The sequence below is a fragment of the Eucyclogobius newberryi genome, unplaced genomic scaffold, assembly GCF_026437365.1.
Source record: "Eucyclogobius newberryi isolate DKJ021-1_F unplaced genomic scaffold, fEucNew1.0.hap1 SCAF_17, whole genome shotgun sequence".
Taxonomy (NCBI): Eukaryota; Metazoa; Chordata; class Actinopteri; order Gobiiformes; family Gobiidae; genus Eucyclogobius; species Eucyclogobius newberryi.
This window is the reverse complement of record NW_027315801.1, coordinates 34,946,848-34,966,562: the sequence shown is the minus strand read 5'-3', so window position 1 is coordinate 34,966,562 and position 19,715 is coordinate 34,946,848. Positions and strand designations below refer to the sequence as shown.

General features: G+C 43.4%; 2 protein-coding genes across 2 annotated transcripts in view; both read right to left on the bottom strand.

Moving 5' to 3' along the window:
• Positions 1-1,257: 1,257 nt before the first annotated feature.
• tafazzin (tafazzin, phospholipid-lysophospholipid transacylase) lies at positions 1,258-15,566 on the bottom strand. The gene is made up of 11 exons (XM_072448592.1): positions 15,502-15,566; positions 12,651-12,804; positions 12,202-12,330; positions 9,768-9,813; positions 8,850-8,935; positions 7,379-7,459; positions 7,248-7,289; positions 7,114-7,176; positions 4,255-4,307; positions 3,516-3,593; positions 1,258-1,920 (listed from the first exon to the last, which is right to left on the bottom strand). The coding sequence occupies exons 2-11, from the start codon at positions 12,757-12,759 to the stop codon at positions 1,831-1,833; spliced, it is 777 nt and encodes a 258-aa protein (XP_072304693.1). The 5' UTR covers positions 12,760-12,804; positions 15,502-15,566; the 3' UTR covers positions 1,258-1,830.
• Positions 15,567-17,846: 2,280 nt separating this feature from the next.
• LOC140363565 (mitochondrial carnitine/acylcarnitine carrier protein) overlaps positions 17,847-19,715 on the bottom strand; it is a 13,597-nt gene continuing 11,728 nt past the window's right edge. Inside the window, exons 6-9 of the mRNA XM_072450199.1 lie at positions 18,947-19,019; positions 18,688-18,797; positions 18,399-18,520; positions 17,847-17,957 (exon numbers count right to left, since the gene is read on the bottom strand). Of these exons, the coding sequence (XP_072306300.1) occupies positions 17,895-17,957; positions 18,399-18,520; positions 18,688-18,797; positions 18,947-19,019 (368 nt within the window). The 3' untranslated portion in view covers positions 17,847-17,894. The remainder of the gene's footprint in view (positions 17,958-18,398; positions 18,521-18,687; positions 18,798-18,946; positions 19,020-19,715) is intronic.

Below are 19,715 nucleotides of genomic sequence, written 5' to 3'. Positions count from 1 at the left end.
TGGTTTAGTCTTGGTTTAGTCCTGGTTTAGACCTGGTTTAGACCTGGTTTAGTCCTGGTTTAGTCTTGGTTTAGTCCTGGTTTAGTCCTGGTTTAGTCCTGCTTTAGACCTGCTTTAGACCTGGTTTAGTCCTGGTTTAGTCTTGGTTTAGTCCTGGTTTAGACCTGATTTAGACCTGGTTTAGTCTTGGTTTAGTCCTGGTTTAGTCCTGGTTTAGTCCTGGTTTAGTCCTGGTTTAGTCCTGCTTTAGACCTGGTTTAGTCCTGGTTTAGTCTTGGTTTAGTCCTGGTTTAGACCTGATTTAGACCTGGTTTAGACCTGGTTTAGTCCTGGTTTAGACCTGGTTTAGTCCTGGTTTAGTCCTTGTTTAGTCCTGGTTTAGTCCTGGTTTAGACCTGGTTTAGTCCTGGTTTAGTCTTGGTTTAGTCCTGGTTTAGACCTGGTTTAGACCTGGTTTAGTCCTGGTTTAGTCTTGGTTTAGTCCTGGTTTAGTCCTGGTTTAGTCCTGGTTTAGTCCTGGTTTAGTCCTGCTTTAGACCTGGTTTAGTCCTGGTTTAGTCTTGGTTTAGTCCTGGTTTAGACCTGATTTAGACCTGGTTTAGACCTGGTTTAGTCCTGGTTTAGACCTGGTTTAGTCCTGGTTTAGTCCTTGTTTAGTCCTGGTTTAGTCCTGGTTTAGACCTGGTTTAGTCCTGGTTTAGTCTTGGTTTAGTCCTGGTTTAGACCTGGTTTAGACCTGGTTTAGTCCTGGTTTAGTCTTGGTTTAGTCCTGGTTTAGTCCTGGTTTAGTCCTGGTTTAGTCCTGGTTTAGTCCTGCTTTAGACCTGGTTTAGTCCTGGTTTAGTCTTGGTTTAGTCCTGGTTTAGACCTGATTTAGACCTGGTTTAGACCTGGTTTAGTCCTGGTTTAGACCTGGTTTAGTCTTGGTTTAGACCTGGTTTAGTCCTGGTTTAGACCTGGTTTAGTCTTGGTTTAGACCTGGTTTAGTCCTGGTTTAGTCCTGCTTTAGACCTGGTTTAGTCCTGGTTTAGTCTTGGTTTAGTCCTGGTTTAGACCTGATTTAGACCTGGTTTAGACCTGGTTTAGTCCTGGTTTAGACCTGGTTTAGTCTTGGTTTAGACCTGGTTTAGTCCTGGTTTAGACCTGGTTTAGACCTGGTTTAGTCCTGGTTTAGTCCTTGTTTAGTCCTTCAAATGAAACAACAAACATCTAATGACTGATGTTTATTGACCTGAATCATTTTCATAAAATTATCAGTTTTCAGAGAAGCACAAACACGATCCGACTCAAAACCAAAATCAATCACTAAAATATTTTAATAAATTAAATTCAAAGTGAATTATGGCCCAAAATCAGAAATGGTCTGTTCCTTTTCTAAATGTTTGGTTTAATAATGTCTTCGTTATAAAGTGTGTGTTCTAGAGCGATGCAGAGTAATACTACAACAATACCGATACCGATATCAGTGCCAATAAACACCACCGATACCAGGACTGGTGCCAACACGGCCTCCATTATGTTCTTTCACCTCAAATACAAACAGAATTTATTGAGACATTTTAAGGATCGATATTGTTTAATCGTCGACTTGGATCTGATCAAACGCTGCAGCAACATTTCCACTCATTCATTTCTGTACTTTTATTTACATTTCACTTCTTCTTCTACGTTTAGAGACTCCACAGCCACTCGTCCGTCGTCTTTTCTGTTTAGCACGGATGCCCTTCCCAGTGTGTCCGGCCCGGCGGCGCCATGGGATTAGGTCTGAACCGGCGAGCGTCCGGTGAGGGGGCGGAACGGTCCAGCTCGGCCCGTCGCGTCCCGTAAAAGTCACGTTTGTCGGTGAAGAGCTTCAGCCTGAGGTTTCAGACTCCAAAACTTGGCCTGAATAAAGTCGGTCAAGGTCTTCCTCATCTCCAGCTGCGAAGAAATCAAAAAAGCAAAACATTACACGCAATATTTCAAGAGGGTTTGATCCGGAAACTAAAGCGCAGCAAAATGACACCAGATAACACGAAAAATGCACCTGATTTAGGCAAAAATGTCCATGAATTAAGTGAAATGATCTGCCAGGGCTCAATAATCTCACTTATTTTGCGTTTATTTACCGTATTTTCCGGATTATAAATTGCACCTTTTTTCATAGTTTTGGCCAGAGTGTGACTTATACTTATATCTGTATTTATACTTACATACTTATACTCCGGAGCAACTTATGTGTGATATTATTTGTTATTCTCACACTTAATGTTTATATATGTTTTTCCCCCTTCTTTTTTATGCATTTTTTGGCTGGTACGACTTATACTTTGGTGCGACTTATACTCCAGAAACTACGGTAGGGCAAATGTCTTATTATTATGATGAAAATCTCGTCTAACACATGATTATTTCTCCAGCTTTATGAAACTGAACCGTCTGAATGACAAAATAAAGTAAAACGGTGACAAAAAACAGCCAAATTAAAACGTAATTTATATTTAGATGTATTTTTATTACTACAGATCAACTTAAAACCACTTCTAAAATATCTAAATACACAGTTTATTATATTTCAGTTCTTAACGTGTTATTGTGACCTAAATAATCACACATTTACGAGGTTTAATTATAAGACAAACGTGAAACTCGTCACAAAAGCACCTTATTACTTCATTTGAAGGTAAAAACATAACTTTTTATCAAATACTTTTGCTTCATTCACGATAAGATCTAAATTTCAATATATCGCAAACTATTGCCTTTAATTTATTCATGTTTAGTTTTTATTACTGACAAAAGATTAGTAAAAAGATCTACTTTTGTCATAACTTTAGTTTTTATGATTACTTTTTATTTTGTTTACAGCTAAAGAAAAATATGACATCGAAATCAAAGAAATTAACACTGATTTATATCCAATTATTATTATTACTCATTTATTTTTTAAAGGAAAAACAAATCCACCTTGTTCTGCCTCTGACCCTGCAGCACAGCCCTCAGGTCAGCACAGCCCTCAGGTCAGCACAGCCCTCAGGTCAGCTCAGCCCTCAGGTCAGCACAGCCCTCAGGTCAGCACAGCCCTCAGGTCAGCTCAGCCCTCAGGTCAGCTCAGCCCTCAGGTCAGCTCAGCCCTCAGGTCAGCACAGCCCTCAGGTCAGCTCAGCCCTCAGGTCAGCACAGCCCTCAGGTCAGCACAGCCCTCAGGTCAGCTCAGCCCTCAGGTCAGCACAGCCCTCAGGTCAGCACAGCCCTCAGGTCAGCTCAGCCCTCAGGTCAGCTCAGCCCTCAGGTCAGCTCAGCCCTCAGGTCAGCACAGCCCTCAGGTCAGCACAGCCCTCAGGTCAGCTCAGCCCTCAGGTCAGCTCAGCCCTCAGGTCAGCTCAGCCCTCAGGTCAGCTCAGCCCTCAGGTCAGCACAGCCCTCAGGTCAGCTCAGCCCTCAGGTCAGCACAGCCCTCAGGTCAGCACAGCCCTCAGGTCAGCTTAGCACTGCCTCTACAGGAGACGCTCCGACATGACGTGATTCAAACAAACCTGGGACTTGTTCTCAGCTCGGAGCGATTCCACCAGGTCTTTAACGCTGAACGGGTTTCCCACCAGAACCGTGATCCTCTGAAGCACAAGAAAAGAGAGACAACCAGTGTGACACCGTGTTCCACCGTGTTCCGTTACCATAGCAACCAGACTGTAAACAAGAGCCAAACTCCACATAAATGACACAACAGTTCTGATCTGACACACAATAAGACCATAAAACACCTTTATTTAGTCCAACCATGGTTCAAACTGTGTCGCACACTGATGACATCACAGAAGGACTCAGCTCCACTTCCTGTCATTTTAAACTATTTTCTTCACAAACTGCGACTTAACTTAAAGTAAAACTGTGATAAATATTTACCTCCTGCAAAGTATTTCCTGTTAAAGCCTCTGACAGTTCGGACTCACTGAACTAAAACGCTGTTAAGTTTTAAATGTTGCGGATCATTTTACATAAAAACATAATGAAAAAATCCTTAAAAATTCACAAAATTGCAAATTTTTTAGGTTTATAATTTTACTTCCCGTTTGTAATTGATGACATCACAGTAGGACATTACCCAGCAACCACTGGGCCAAAACTTAAAAAAATAGTTTATTTTGTGTCCCTGCTGTGATGTCACTTCCTGTCATTTTCTACAGATTTTTCCACTTTTCTCCACAAACAGCAAAAAACGGTAAAAATGCACCAAATAAAGTCAAAACTATGAAGTCATTAAATGTTTTTTCTTGCCTTTCCGGCCCGAGGAATGTACGGCGTCTCGTTGGGCAAAACGTCGTTCAAACCTAAAACAAACAACAACAAGAACAACAATAGTAGAAAAAGCTTCAGTTGTTTCATCTGGACTCAGTTTGAAAAAATAGACGTTTCGACTCTCATCCAAGAGTCATTGTCAATAAAAGAATTTAGATCGAGAACTCCGATATTAATACTGTTCTGTGGTAAGACCCGCCCATTGGGAGGAGCCTTCCTGAAGTAGAAAGAGTTGTTTGTTTCAACAGAAACTCCCCCCTTGTATCTACCGAGCCTATTCAGAATCTTAATGGGATGTTAGAATCCTCTTTGTCTTTGTGAGACCCTGGCTCAACCACCCTGAGTACCTGATTAGCATCTAAATGTCCTGGTCCTGGTCCTCTACCTTTCCAGGGGTTCAGTATACCATTATAAATAACAGGAAGATTAAATCTTAACCCTCCATTTCTGTTTAAAGAAGGTCTTTCTTTTTTAACAAAAATAGCTTCCTTGACTCCTCTTTCAAACCATCTTTTCTCCTGCTTAAAACCTTCACCTCACCGTCTTCAAACGAGTGATTAGAGGCTTCAAGATGGAGATGCACGGCGCTCTGAGGTCCTGAACTAGTATTTCTTCTGTGCTGATAGAGCCTCTTGTGTAGAGGCTGTTTAGTCTCACCTATGTACCGTTCTTTACAGCTTTCTTCACTGCATTGGATCGAATAAACTACATTGCTCTGTTCTTGAGTCGGCAATTTGTCCTTTGGGTGAACCAGTTTTTGTCTTAAAGTGTTTCCTGGTTTAAAATAAACAGGGACTTCGTGTTGTCTAAAAATTCTCTGCAGTTTTTCCGACAGGCCAGACACATAAGGGATAGAAACACCCTTCCTTCTCTGTTCAGTTTCCCTTTTGTCCTGCTTCTTGGTTCTCTTCACTCTGTTGAGAGCCCAAGCGGGGTAACCACAGGCTGAGAGGGCATTTCGGACATGTTTTTCCTCTTTCTTCTTGCCCTCTGAGCTGGTGAGAACACCTTGAGCTCTGTGTTGTAAGGTTCTGATCACACCCAGCTTGTGCTGTAGTGGGTGGTTGGAGCCAAAGAGCAGATACTGGTCCGTGTGTGTAGGTTTCCTATATACTTCTATTTGGAGTTTCCCGTCCTCTCCTCTGATCGTGGAACAATCAAGAAAGGCCAAGCGATTCTCCTTAGCGTCTTCTCTTGTAAACCTGATATGTGGGTCCACCGCATTGATGTGATCAGAGAAGGTTTCCAGCTCTTGTTTCTTAATTGTTACAAAAGTATCATCGACATAGCGGAGCCACAGTTTTGGGGCGGAGCCTGAGAATGAGGACAGTGCCTTCTTCTCAAAGTGCTCCATGTACAGGTTGGCCACTATGGGAGAGACGGGCGAGCCCATGGCACAGCCATGAATCTGTCTGTAAAATTGTCCCCGGAATTGAAAGTAAGTGGTGTTCAGACAGATGTCCAACAGTTTACATATGTGTTCAGGTGTCAGTTTGGTCCTTTCCTGTAGGGTGGTGTCTTCCTGCAGTCTGATCCTCACTGCTGCTACTGCATCAGAGGTCGGGATGCAGGTGAACAGGGACACAACATCATATGAAACCATGAGGTCATCTGGCTCCAGTTGGAGATGTTTCACTTTATCCACAAAGTTGTGCGTGTTTTCCACATGATGTACCAAATTCCCCCATACATCATGTGGAAAACACGCACAACTTTGTGGATAAAGTGAAACATCTCCAACTGGACCCAGAGCACTTTGAGAAGAAGGCACTGGCCTCATTCTCAGGCATAGCCCCAAAACTGTGGCTCCGCTATGTCGATGATACTTTTGTAACAATCAAGAATGGAACACGCCTGGACGAATGAGGGATTACAAGAACAACAATGAGAATATGTTTGTTCGTTTGTCAGTTTCATCGCTCCATCGTGGAACCCGGAGTGAGTCCACGGCATTTTCAAAGTCCTCGCTTTCAGCTCGTTACAAACCGCGTTCTTTTTCGGCTTTTTGCCGTTTCTACGACAACTACGGCCCCGAGGGACATTTGTGGATATTTTGTCCAAGTTTAAAGACGTGGATCCTCTTCGTTCGCGCTCGTCCCTTTAAATCCCAGAATTTGTAAGTGGGCGAACCCGTTGTGTTCACGACGAACCCGCGGCACCATTAGCCGAACAGTCACGTTACCAAAAGGCTTCACTGTATTTATGTTATGATTAGTGACAGCAGGGGGCGCTCACGTGTCTAAATCCCTCATCGGAAACAACAGTGACGTAAGTGTAGATATTATTCAAAAATGTTATTTCTCTCGCGCATGAAGACTTTTAAATACATTTTTAACCAAATAAAGTGCGTAACGCTGTTTACCGTATTTTCTGGACTATAAGTGGCACATTTTTTCATAGTTTTGGCCGGGGTGCGACTTATACTTATATTTATACTTATATACTTATACTCCGGAGCGACTTATGTGATATTATTTGTTATTTTCACACATTTCAACCACATTTCATCCTCCAGTGCGAATTATATGTTTTTTTCTTCTCTATTATGCATTTTTTGGCTGGTGCGACTTATACTCAGGAAAATACGGTACATTTTGAACCAAATAAAGACTGAAATATGGTGCGTGACGGCCTTTATATTTATGAATAAAGAGAAAATCGAGGCAAATGTTGATTACTTTTTGACATTGCGATTGAAAAACGCCGCCGTCTTTCTCTGCGTTTCAGAGCCCGTTAAGTCCAGATAATGACCAGGATGATCAAAACACGACTACGATTACGTTTTACGGTCGATTCGTCGTCAGAACTCGGTTAAAAAACTCGAAAATCTCAACTCACCGACGTGCCACAGCGGTAAAATGACGGGATCCAGAGCGCATTCCGCCGCCAGCCGACCCACGCCTGAAACACAAACACAACATGACGACCGCGCACTTGGGGTCTTCGCGGCGGCGCCACGGAAGAAGACTCACCCCATTTCAATCGCATGTGTTCTTCGGTCATGTTCACTTTCCCTGGAAACGGAGCGGAAAAAGACGTCCAAATAAAGCGGCGTTTGAACGTGGGGGGAAAAAGGAAAGAGCGGGTTCTGATGTTCAAATACCTTCGGGAAAGATGTGCACCCACTCGCCCTCGTTCAGTCGCCCCAGCACAAAGTCCATGCCTTTTTGGTAAACGCCGTCGCCTGAAGAAGAAAAGCAAACTGTGACGAAGTGACGCAGAAAATGATGTGATGCAGAAAACCATCAAGGATCAATTAGGGCGGGGTTCACAATCTGCAAACACTTCCGCCCCTTTTGAATTTGCACCAACATCTGAGCGATTTGATTCATATTCCCTGTGAAAAGATTAAAAATAACTCCCCCTAGTGCTATTTCTGTAGTCACATCACACAGATGGGAAAACAAAATGCGAGTCAAGCTGCCCGATCTGAGAAATGTGATTCATATTCCCTGTGAGAAGATAAAGCCCAGTCTCACTGAAACTAGTCTGAAACTTGCTGTGCTAAATGTCAGATCCTTATGTAACAAATCTCTCTTAATTAATAATTTTATTTCTTCTTATAATCTTGATTTTATGTTTTTAACTGAAACATGGCTCGACAAAAACACAGGAAATGTAGTTCTGATAGAATCTGCTCCACCCAACTTTAAGTTTGAATCTGAAACACGAGAAAACAAAAAGGGGGTGGAGTCTGTGCTGTCTTTAGAGATGAAATAATGACCCGCAGGTTGTCTTTTGGGGTGTTTTCATCATGTGAGTTTGTCTCCTTTAAAATGGAGCTAAAACGGTCTCATTCTCTTCATTGTTTTACACAAGCTTCTCCAGCACTGACAACGTTTGACTGATGATTTTACTGAGACGTTTCAGTCGCACAGACTTTGATGGTTTGGTCATTACAGGTGATTTCAATGTTCATGTGGATCATATTTGTGACAGAAACGCTTCAGAGCGTGATGCTGTCCTTGAAACATGTTCACTCGTTCTCCCGGCGACTGCTGAGGCTGAGATTTGTGAACAGGAAGTTAATGCAGTTATTCTTGAGAAAATTGACTTTACCGCCGGTTTGAGGGAGTTATGTCGTATGAGGATATGTCACACTTTAAACATTCAGATACAGGAGTGAGGTCACTGGTAATCGCCCTGGATTTGGGGGAGTTTTGTTGAAACGATTTAAAAGATCTACGTTTTGGCTGAAATTGAGTCAATGAATACCGTATTTTCCGGATCATTAGTCGCACCTTTTTTCACAGTTGTGGCCTGGGTACGACTTATACTTATATTTATACTTATACACTGGAGTGACTTATATGTGATATTGTTTGCTACTTTCACACGTGCAACTGGATTTCATGCTCCAGTGCGACTTGGATATGTTTTTTTTCTTCTCTATTATGCATTTTTTGGCTGGTGCGACTTATAGTCCGGAAAATACGGTACTAACTTAAAGAATATCCAAAGATTTCAGATCAGAAAAGAGCTTTATGGAGGAACTATTTAAGGACATATTACATCATATGCATTTTCTAATAGTTTTCCATGTTTCCCAGGAGCAGCAGAAGAACAGAACTGACCTCTGACGACGGGAACACATTTGCCTCGACTGAAGAACTTGGAGTACAGCTCTTTAGTGAAGCAGATGTCGGACGCAGTCGGAGTCCTGAGAACAAGAGCAGTTCACTTCATTTGTACTCGAGTAAAAGTACAGCTACACGACTAAAGAGCGGGACTTATGTGGAGCCACTTTCTACCAGTCTGAAAACTAATTTAAAAGAGTTTCTGACAAAGGTTCCCCGCTCTGAACGGGAACTAAAGGGAAACCGACAAAAGGTTCTCTCTCTGAACTGGAACTAAAGGGAAACCGACAAAAGGTTCTCTCTCTGAACTGGAACTAAAGGGAAACTGACAAAAGGTTCTCTCTCTGAACTGGAACTAAAGGGAAACCGACAAAAGGTTCTCTCCCTGAACTGGAACTAAAGGGAAACTGACAAAAGGTTCTCTCTCTGAACTGGAACTAAAGGGAAACCGACAAAAGGTTCTCTCCCTGAACTGGAACTAAAGGGAAACTGACAAAAGGTTCTCTCTCTGAACTGGAACTAAAGGGAAACCGACAAAAGGTTCTCTCCCTGAACTGGAACTAAAGGGAAACTGACAAAAGGTTCCCTCTCTGAACTGGAACTAAAGGGAAAAGGTTCCCGCTCTGAACTGGAACTAAAGGGAAACCGACAAAAGGTTCTCTCTCTGAACTGGAACCAAAGGGAAACCGACAAAAGGTTCCTGCGGCTCCTTTACCCGTTCTTACACTTTGTTTTTTTTGTAATATTTAGCGCAGTAACTCTCGATTAATCGGTTGGTGGTGGTTCAGTTCTTTTCTTCAGAATAAAAGCGTTTTGCTGGTTCTGTTCAAGTTCTAAGACGTTTAGCAGAAGCGTTTGGAGACAATCTCGGGTTAAATCTCGGTGTAAATAGTGTTTTTGGTGCGGTTTACTCACCAGCGCATCTTTCTGTAGCGCCACAAGTGTCTGAACGTGAGGACGCCTGTGGAGAGGGTCAAAGGTCACACACAAAACATGTGATGATAGAACTGCAGGGACGACGATGTCTGCTGTGACACAGCGTTGCCATGGTAATAATAATATAATCAAGTTTAACTCTGTTCACACGCACACGAGGACGAGACAAAATCATTTCTCATATTGATCCAGCTGGATTTTGGATTTGATATTTTCAAAATAAAATGACTTTGAGAACATAAACTAAACAGACGTTCAATCTGCGCCGTTTTGGACAAATGTGATGAACTTTGGACAAGACTTCATTTTATTTATGTTTGTCATATTGTATTTTATTGTCTCTATCATTATTAGGCCCAAGCGCCACAAGCTGGCGAGAGGCCTATTAATCTCGTAAGGCCGTGCGAAGCACGGCTGCGAAAGTGCGCACGCCCACTTCCAAACACTCACTAACGCACTCCTTCACTCACGCACGCCCCGTGCATACTAATTAGTAGTAGGAAAATGGAACATTACCGTTGTAAACGGGCGAAGCCCGTGCAAAAGTGCGCACTAAACGAGCACTTTACATTGGGATGGCACTCATTTGCGCTAAGTAGCTCACGAATACGTTCCCCATCTCTTGCATGTTCCGTGCATATAAGCATGTAATGCAAAAATTGAACATTATTACTGTATAGAGGGCCAAAAACACAAAGTGTGCGGAGCCCACTCAAAATTAACGAAAGTACCCGTCAGTGACCAGGGACCCATACCATGAGGTAGGAAAGCGCGAGCGCTTTCCGAAAATGTATAGTTTATGATATTTGAAAAATGGGAAACATTGTTTTCGCATCGGAATATTATTCTTTCTTCTTCTTTCTTCTTCTCGGGACCAACCCCCCTTTTTTTCACCCAGTGAACATTGACGAAAAGTCACAAAAATGTTCACACCTCTAAAAATCGTGCCTCTCTACATTCTGGCTATTTCCCTTTTCTAAAATAAAAAAAATTGGCGCGTCAGCGCCCCCAAATGTACCAAAAATGCATTGAGATAGGAAATGATCCAAAAAAGATCTGATCGTAGAATCATGAAATTTGGCGCAGAGGTAGATGGTGACAAGAGAAGTAAAAAATATTCATACGGCAACGCCGTCCGCCCAACCAAATGTCGGCCATATTGGTTCAAAAATGGCTAAGCATGACTCTGGAGTTTTTCCAACCGTCATACTTTTACGAACTCCTCCCAGGGCGTTGGCTCTAAAAAGCTGAAATTTGGTGAAAATGGACACCAAAAGTTATCCAAATTACATTGATACCTCTCACGGTCTCTGTGCGGCGAAGCCGCAAACTGTAGCAAGAATTTCAGAAATCTCCCAAATTATACATTTCTGCCGTTTGCGCAGATAAAGTCCGAATTGTGTCAAATTAGAATCAGTTGTTAAACTCTTTGCCCTAAACCTACTTGAAGTGAAATTAATTAATTTGGTGCCACAGCGCCCCCTACAGATTTTATATGGAGGTTAAATGTTTAGTTTTGTGAAATTATCTGAAATTTGACACAAAACTCAATTTTGGCAAACCCATCAAAAAAGTCAATGAGACCCATGTCATAATTGTTATGGCTTTGCTGTAGCGATGACCGAAACCTCCCATGTTATTCCAATGGGGAAATCACCAGAACATGTTTACACTTTAGACTTTCACCAACTCCTCCCAGGGCGTCAGCCCTATCAATGTGAAATTTGGTGAGACTCATCTTCAGGTGTGGACCATCAAAAGTTATCCACATTTTTATTCAAAGAGTCACGGTGTCTGTGCGGCAAAGCCGCACATTTTGCCAAGAATTCAAAATAAAATTGCTTTTTGATGGTAAAACAAAGGGGAGAAGATGTGACAGCGTCACAGATTCAGCAGTAGATGTAATAAAAGGACAATTGGGGCGCGTTAGCGCCCCCTCCTCTTGCGGCGTGGCGGCGGTGGCGTGGCGAGGGCCGATCATTGCCGCTTGCGGCTATATTTATTTATTTATTTATTTATTTATTTATTTATTTATTTATTTATTTATTTATTTTGTGCTGCTCTTTGGTCATGTTTCTTGTTCATTATTTGTATATATTTAAAATGTAAATTAATTCATAAATACAAATAGAAGAATAAATACAAATAATTTAAAATATATATATATGTAATAATACTAATAGTAAATAATAATACATAATAAAAAATAATAATAATCTGTGCCATTATTCAAGTTTCTTCCTCCAGAGTCTGACCTCGGCTCAAAACCACAGTCTGTTGTTGTTGTTGTTGTTGTTGTTATTGCTAATGTTGCAGCTAATGTTGCTAATGTTACCGTTTTGCATGAGTAAATCTCACAAAGGGATAAAAAGTGGGGTTCATGCAGTTTCTGAGGAGTAACCCCGGGCTTTACCCCACAAGTGCGGGTCGTCCATGCACGATTGGTGGTTGCTCAGGGTGACGAGGGGCGTGTCCGAGGGCCGCGAGTCCACCAGCTCCAACAGCGCCTCGCGGTTATGGACCGTCAGGCGGTTCATGTACCCTGAGCAAAGAAGTTTAAAGGAGACGATTAGAGCCGCACAACATTTATCGGGACTTTAACAAGAATTGCGGTTGCGATTTATGTTTCGGTCGTAGGATTCTGTTCAAAGTCCACATTTAAAGGCAGAAAGACCGAGATGAACATGAGCAGAGCGTGTTTGTGCAGATCTAAACTACTGTTGCAGAATTCGACTGGATTTTCTGCCGTTTTGTGCTTTGCCAGTTGCGATTTCGATGCGATTGAGATAAATCTTGTTGGTACGTGACGTTTCAGAAGCCTTCGTGTACGACCCGGTGCCCCTCGGGGCCCGTGCCACTCACTGGTCCAGAAGTAGGCGTAGGAGCCCACCATCCCCATCACCACGGAGCCGGAGAGCCTCCAGGCCAGCAGGGGGCACTGTGGGAACGGCCATTTCACCTCCAGGGGCATCGCGGCGCTGCTCCTCAGGGCCACGAGCCGCCCGCGTCAGAGACACTCACAAACAACAACAGAGAGTTATTCTGACCATATTATTTTATTATATCGTTTCTGTGATTAAGACATGACGACATTTTGTGAGTTTTTTCTTCTAAATGTCCAAAAAGAATAAACCATTTCTGATTTTCTTTAATTGCACATATATTCTCAACAAATATTCTCCACATTTCAATCTTTATCTGGTTAAAAATGTAGTGAGGAAAGTATTTGAACACCTGCAAGTTCTCCCACATCGTCGGTGCGTTTCCACTGTGAGAGACAGAAACTAAAAGAGAAACCGGAAATCACATTTTAGGATTTTTAAATAATCTGTTTGTTTGTTATTGCTGCAATAAGTATCTGAACATCCGTCTCCCTCAGAGCTGTTAGTCTGCCTCTGCTCCACTTATTCATCTAAATGAGCAGCTTCTGTTTGAGCTCGTTAGCTGCATAAAGACCCCTGTCCAGCCCAAAATCAGACAGACTCCGCCCACTGCCATGGACAAGACCAAAGAACAGTCAGCAGACCCCAGAGACTGAAGTGTAGACCTCCACAAGGCTGGAGAGAGCTACGGGCGATTGAGCAGCTCGTGAAGAAAGAGCAACTGTTGGAGCGATTGTTAAAACATGGAAGAGGCTAAAGATGATGTCACTCTCTCAGAGTGGAGCTCCATGAAGATCTCACTCAGAGTGGAGCTCCATGAAGATCTCACTCAGACTGAAGCTCCATGAAGATCTCACTCAGACTGGAGCTCCATGAAGATCTCACTCAGAGTGGAGCTCCATGAAGATCTCACCTCAGAGTGGAGCTCCATGAAGATCTCACTCAGACTGGAGCTCCATGAAGATCTCACCTCAGACTGGAGCTCCATGAAGATCTCACTCAGACTGGAGCTCCATGAAGATCTCACCTCAGACTGGAGCTCCATGAAGATCTCACTCAGACTGGAGCTCCATGAAGATCTCACCTCAGACTGGAGCTCCATGAAGATCTCACCTCAGACTGGAGCTCCATGAAGATCTCACCTCAGACTGGAGCTCCATGAAGATCTCACTCAGACTGGAGCTCCATGGAGATCTCACCTCAGACTGGAGCTCCATGAAGATCTCACCTCAGACTGGAGCTCCATGAAGATCTCACCTCAGACTGGAGCTCCATGAAGATCTCACTCAGACTGGAGCTCCATGAACTGGAGCTCCATGAAGATCTCACCTCAGACTGGAGCTCCATGAAGATCTCACTCAGACTGGAGCTCCATGAAGATCTCACTCAGACTGGAGCTCCATGAAGATCTCACCTCAGACTGGAACTCCATGGAGATCTCACTCAGACTGGAGCTCCATGAAGATCTCACTCAGACTGGAGCTCCATGAAGATCTCACCTCAGACTGGAGCTCCATGAAGATCTCACTCAGACTGGAGCTCCATGAAGATCTCACTCAGACTGGAGCTCCATGGAGATCTCACTCAGACTGGAGCTCCATGGAGATCTCACTCAGACTGGAGCTCCATGAAGATCTCACTCAGACTGGAGCTCCATGAAGATCTCACTCAGACTGGAGCTCCATGAAGATCTCACTCAGACTGGAGCTCCATGGAGATCTCACTCAGACTGGAGCTCCATGAAGATCTCACTCAGACTGGAGCTCCATGAAGATCTCACCTCAGACTGGAGCTCCATGAAGATCTCACCTCAGACTGGAGCTCCATGAAGATCTCACCTCAGACTGGAGCTCCATGAAGATCTCACCTCAGACTGGAGCTCCATGAAGATGTGGTTAAAAAAGCTGCTATATTTCTCCTCACTATATTTGTGACATCCGTACTCTGTAAGAACATCTGAAGGTTCTGGATCGGCCCAAACCGTCTCAGGCCTAAATCCAATAGAACATCTTTGGAGGAGCTGAAAGTCTGTGTCGCTCAGCCACACCTCTAAGATCTGTGTGGAGGCGTGGCCTAAGTCCTGCTGCAGTGAGTTAAACCTGGTCCAGAACCACAGGAAACATCTGACCTCTGACCTCTGACTGTAAACAAAGACTGTGGAAATGCACAGACGATGAACGTTTCAGAGCCTCCATCATGTATAAGAGGGAGTTCAAATACTTTCCTCGTACTTCTCAAAGTAGAATTAAAGGTTTGACGAGTCGACTTGTAAAATAATCATAAGTTTGAGTCTGAACGTAAGAAACAGATTTGACATAAATGATATTTGTTTTGGCAGAAATGTTCTAAAACATACTTCAAGGACTAAAATATTGCCAGTTTGACTTAAAGTGTTGTATGTTGCACAAAAACGCCCCTAAATGACTCTAGTTATGATTAAAAACTATATAATAATCCATATGTTCCAAATATGTTCAGGAGTTTGTGGTCAGTTCAAACCAGTTGAAAAGGTCAAAAGGACAGAAACGTGCTTCTGTCTGCGGTTTATGAAGGGTTTTTCAAAGTGAAATCATATATTGTGTTTTCTACAGTTTATCAAGACAAAACACAAAAGAAATATGACAAAAACTAGAATCGCGTGTTTCGAGACTCAAAAACAGTTTTACGTGATCGCCGCGTCTTCTAATCACGTTCTGTCAAAACTGAAGCGCAAATAAACACGTAAAAATCATAAAACGAAGGTAAATGAATACAAACATGATCGTGTTGCTTGTTACAAAGATCGTGGTGATTTTTCAGGCTTAAAAACGCAAAACTAAAGTGATATTTACCTCATTCACTTCTGTCGCCGCTGTTGCTGCTGCTCGGCCACCACTTCCGGGTCAGGAAGCGCAGTGCATCGTGGGAGGTGTAGTTTTGATGTAGAACACGCGTTTAGCCGCCAGAGCGCGCTGTTTTCAAGCACGTAAGGCGCATTTCCACTTTATTTAGTTTTAATTAGAACTACTACGACCACTTTTTATGTTTAGTTTAGAGAAGGATTTATATTTAGGCTGTAAAAGTACATTTATGGTTTGTATCTGTTTAAACAATTTTATCCACTAAACATGATATTCATTTGTAGTTTGTAGTTTTTAGTGTAACACCTAAAAACATAACATAGCTGTAAAAAATGTAGGCTATTAATAAATCATGTTTGACTTTAGTTTAAAAAACATTTATAATATTTAAATGCTCCAGTTTTCTTCAGATTTCACTCTCGGGTCGAGCCGTAACTGCTTTAGCTCCTCTAGATTATTTACATCATGAACACACGTTTGTATCATTTAAATACATCATTAGGACTGTAGATTAAGCATCCTGTTTTAGGCCTGCTTCGCCTTTCGGGTTCAGTCCTGGTTAAGTCCTGGTTTAGTCCTGGTTCAGACCTGGATTAGACCTGGTTTAGACCTGGTTTAGTCCTGGTTCAGTCCTGGTTTAGACTTGGTCTAGACCTGGTTTAGACCTGGTTTAGTCCTGGTTTAGACCTGGTTTAGACTTGGTCTAGACCTGGTTTAGACCTGGTTTAGTCCTGGTTTAGTCCTGGTTCAGACCTGGATTAGACCTGGTTTAGACCTGGTTTAGACTTGGTCTAGACCTGGTTTAGACCTGGTTTAGTCCTGGTTTAGTCCTGGTTTAGACCTGGTTTAGACCTGGTTTAGACCTGGTTTAGACCTGGTTTGGACCTGGTTTAGACCTGGTTTAGACTTGGTCTAGACCTGGTTTAGACCTGGTTTAGTCCTGGTTTAGTCCTGGTTTAGACCTGGTTTAGACCTGGTTTAGACCTGGTTTAGACCTGGTTTGGACCTGGTTTAGTCCTGGTTTAGTCCTGGTTTAGTCCTGGTTCAGACCTGGATTAGACCTGGTTTAGACCTGGTTTGGACCTGGTTTAGACCTGGTTTAGACTTGGTCTAGACCTGGTTTAGACCTGGTTTAGTCCTGGTTTGGTCCTGGTTTAGACCTGGTTTAGACCTGGTTTAGACCTGGTTTAGACCTGGTTTGGACCTGGTTTAGACCTGGTTTAGACTTGGTCTAGACCTGGTTTAGACCTGGTTTAGTCCTGGTTTAGTCCTGGTTTAGACCTGGTTTAGACCTGGTTTAGACCTGGTTTAGACCTGGTTTGGACCTGGTTTGAACCTGGTTTAGACCTGGTTTAGACTTGGTTTTAGACCTGGTTTAGACCTGGTTTGGACCTGGTTTGAACCTGGTTTAGCCCTGGTTTGAACCTGGTTTAGACCTGGTTTAGACTTGGTTTTAGACCTGGTTTAGACCTGGTTTGGACCTGGTTTGAACCTGGTTTAGACCTGGTTTAGACTTGGTTTTAGACCTGGTTTAGACCTGGTTTGGACCTGGTTTGAACCTGGTTTAGCCCTGGTTTGAACCTGGTTTGGACCTGGTTTAGACCTGGTTTAGACTTGGTTTTAGACCTGGTTTAGACCTGGTTTTATGGGCCTAGGCAGAGTTTAGCCCTTTCAAAGTCTGGATTTGGTCCTGTTATAGTCCTGGTCTAGTCCCACTTTTGTCTCTCTGTTTGTGTGTGTGCAGTCTTAATATTTGGTTTAGTCTTGATTTAACGCTGGTTTGGTCTTGGACTTGAACTAGATAAGCCTGGTTTAGTCCTGGTTTAGACCTGGTTTAGACCCACTTTAAACCCGGTTTAGACCCGGTTCAGACTCGGTTTAGTCCTGGTTTAGACCCTGTTTAGACCAGGTTTAGACCGGGTTTAGACCGGGTTTAGACTCGGTTTAGACCCTGTTCAGACCAGGTTTAGACCAGGTTTAGACCAGGTTTAGACCGGGTTTAGACCGGGTTTAGTCCTGGTTTAGACCCTGTTTAGACCAGGTTTAGACCGGGTTTAGACCGGGTTTAGACTCGGTTTAGACACTGTTCAGACCAGGTTTAGACCAGGTTTAGATCGGGTTTAGACCGGGTTTAGACTCGGTTTAGACCCAGTTTGGACTCGGTTTGGACCGGTTTTAGACTCTTTATAAATTGTACATAACAAATACAAAAACAGCTCAGAGTTTATTTCTCGTGGCTTTTACACCAGACGCGTCTGAAACACTTAAAAAGAAAAACATAAATATGCAAACCAAACATTATTCACAGAAAGAGCTAAAATATGAACAATAAAAACACAATAAAAACATGTGCGTGTCTTTGGTTGTCAGGGAAACAGCAGCGTTCACCAGCTCGGAGCGGCCCAGTTCAGAGCCTTCAGCGCCGCCTCAAACCCGAGGAAACAGGCCTGGAACCCACAAACACGAGCACACTTCAAGGTTTAGTCCTGGTTTAGTTCTGGTTTAGTCCTGGTTTAGTCCTGGTTTAGACCTGGTTTAGTCCTGGTTTAGTCCTGGTTTAGTCCTGGTTTGGACCTGGTTTAGACCTGGTTTAGTCCTGGTTTAGTCCTGGTTTAGTCCTGGTTTGGACCTGGTTTGGACCTGGTTTAGACCTGGTTTAGTCCTGGTTTAGTCCTGGTTTAGTCCTGGTTTGGACCTGGTTTAGACCTGGTTTAGTCCTGGTTTAGTCCTGGTTTAGTCCTGGTTTAGTCCTGGTTTAGACCTGGTTTAGACCTGGTTTAGTCCTGGTTTAGTCCTGGTTTAGTCCTGGTTTAGTCCTGGTTTAGTCCTGGTTTAGACCTGGTTTAGACCTGGTTTAGTCCTGGTTTAGTCCTGGTTTAGTCACTCACAGCGTTGGCAGGAAAGGCTCGTAGGAAAACGGCGTTGAATCCCTTGTAGAGCGCTTTAGGTCCTTCCTCTCGCAGCAGAGTCCGGATCACGTCCATCAGACCTCTGTACTTCCCATCTGCAGCTGAAACAGGATCAGAAGTGACAACCAACAACTCTTTCCTCTGCCGGAGTCTGCCGGAGTCTGCCGGAGTCTGCCGGAGTCTGCCGGAGTCTGCCGGAGTCTGCCGGAGTCTGCCGGAGTCTGCCGGAGTCTGCCGGAGTTTATGATTTGACCAAAGAGACTCTGACCTGTCTGAAAGTTGGACTTGAGCACGTCCGGAGGCAAAGCGATGGTCCAGTTCAGGATCCCAGCGACTCCACCGGCCAGAAGGATCTTTGGAGTGCTCAGCTCCGACACGCTGAGGCAGAAGACACATGTGAAGCACCGAGAAGCTCTAAACTCTCCACAGATTTTTTTAATCATAAATAAAGGTCAATAGTGCAGAAAAGTAGACTAAAGTCCACATTGTGAACTCATTTACTGGTTCTTATCTTCACGGTGACTGACCTTTGACCCTCTGGAGTCAGCAGGTTCTTGAGGTTTTCATATGTGAGGAAGTAAAGGCCGTTTGAAGGCACGTCTGAGGAGAAGAAGAGAAGAAGAGAACATTATACTAGAACTACACCAGAACTACACCTGAACTACACCAGAACTACACCAGAACAACACCAGCACTACATCAGAACTACACCAGAACTACACCTGAACTACACCAGAACTACACCAGAACTACACCAGATCTACACCAGAGCTACACCAGATCTACACCAGAGCTACACCAGAACTACACCAGAACTACACCAGAACTACACCAGAACTACACCAGAGCTACACCAGAACTACACCAGAACTACACCAGAACTACACCAGGACTACACCAGAACTACACCAGGACTACATAAAAACTACACCAGAACTACACCAGATCTACACCAGATCTAAACCAGATCTACACCAGAACTACACCAGAACTACACCAGAACTACACCAGAACTACACCAGATCTACACCAGAACTACACCAGAGCTACACCAGAACTACACCAGAACTACACCTGAACTACACCAGAACTACACCAGAACTACACCAGAACTACACCAGAACTACACCAGAACTACACCTGAACTACACCAGAACTACACCAGAACTACACCAGATCTACACCAGAACTACACCAGAACTACACCAGGACTACACCAGAACTACACCAGGACTACATAAAAACTACACCAGAACTACACCAGATCTACACCAGATCTAAACCAGATCTACACCA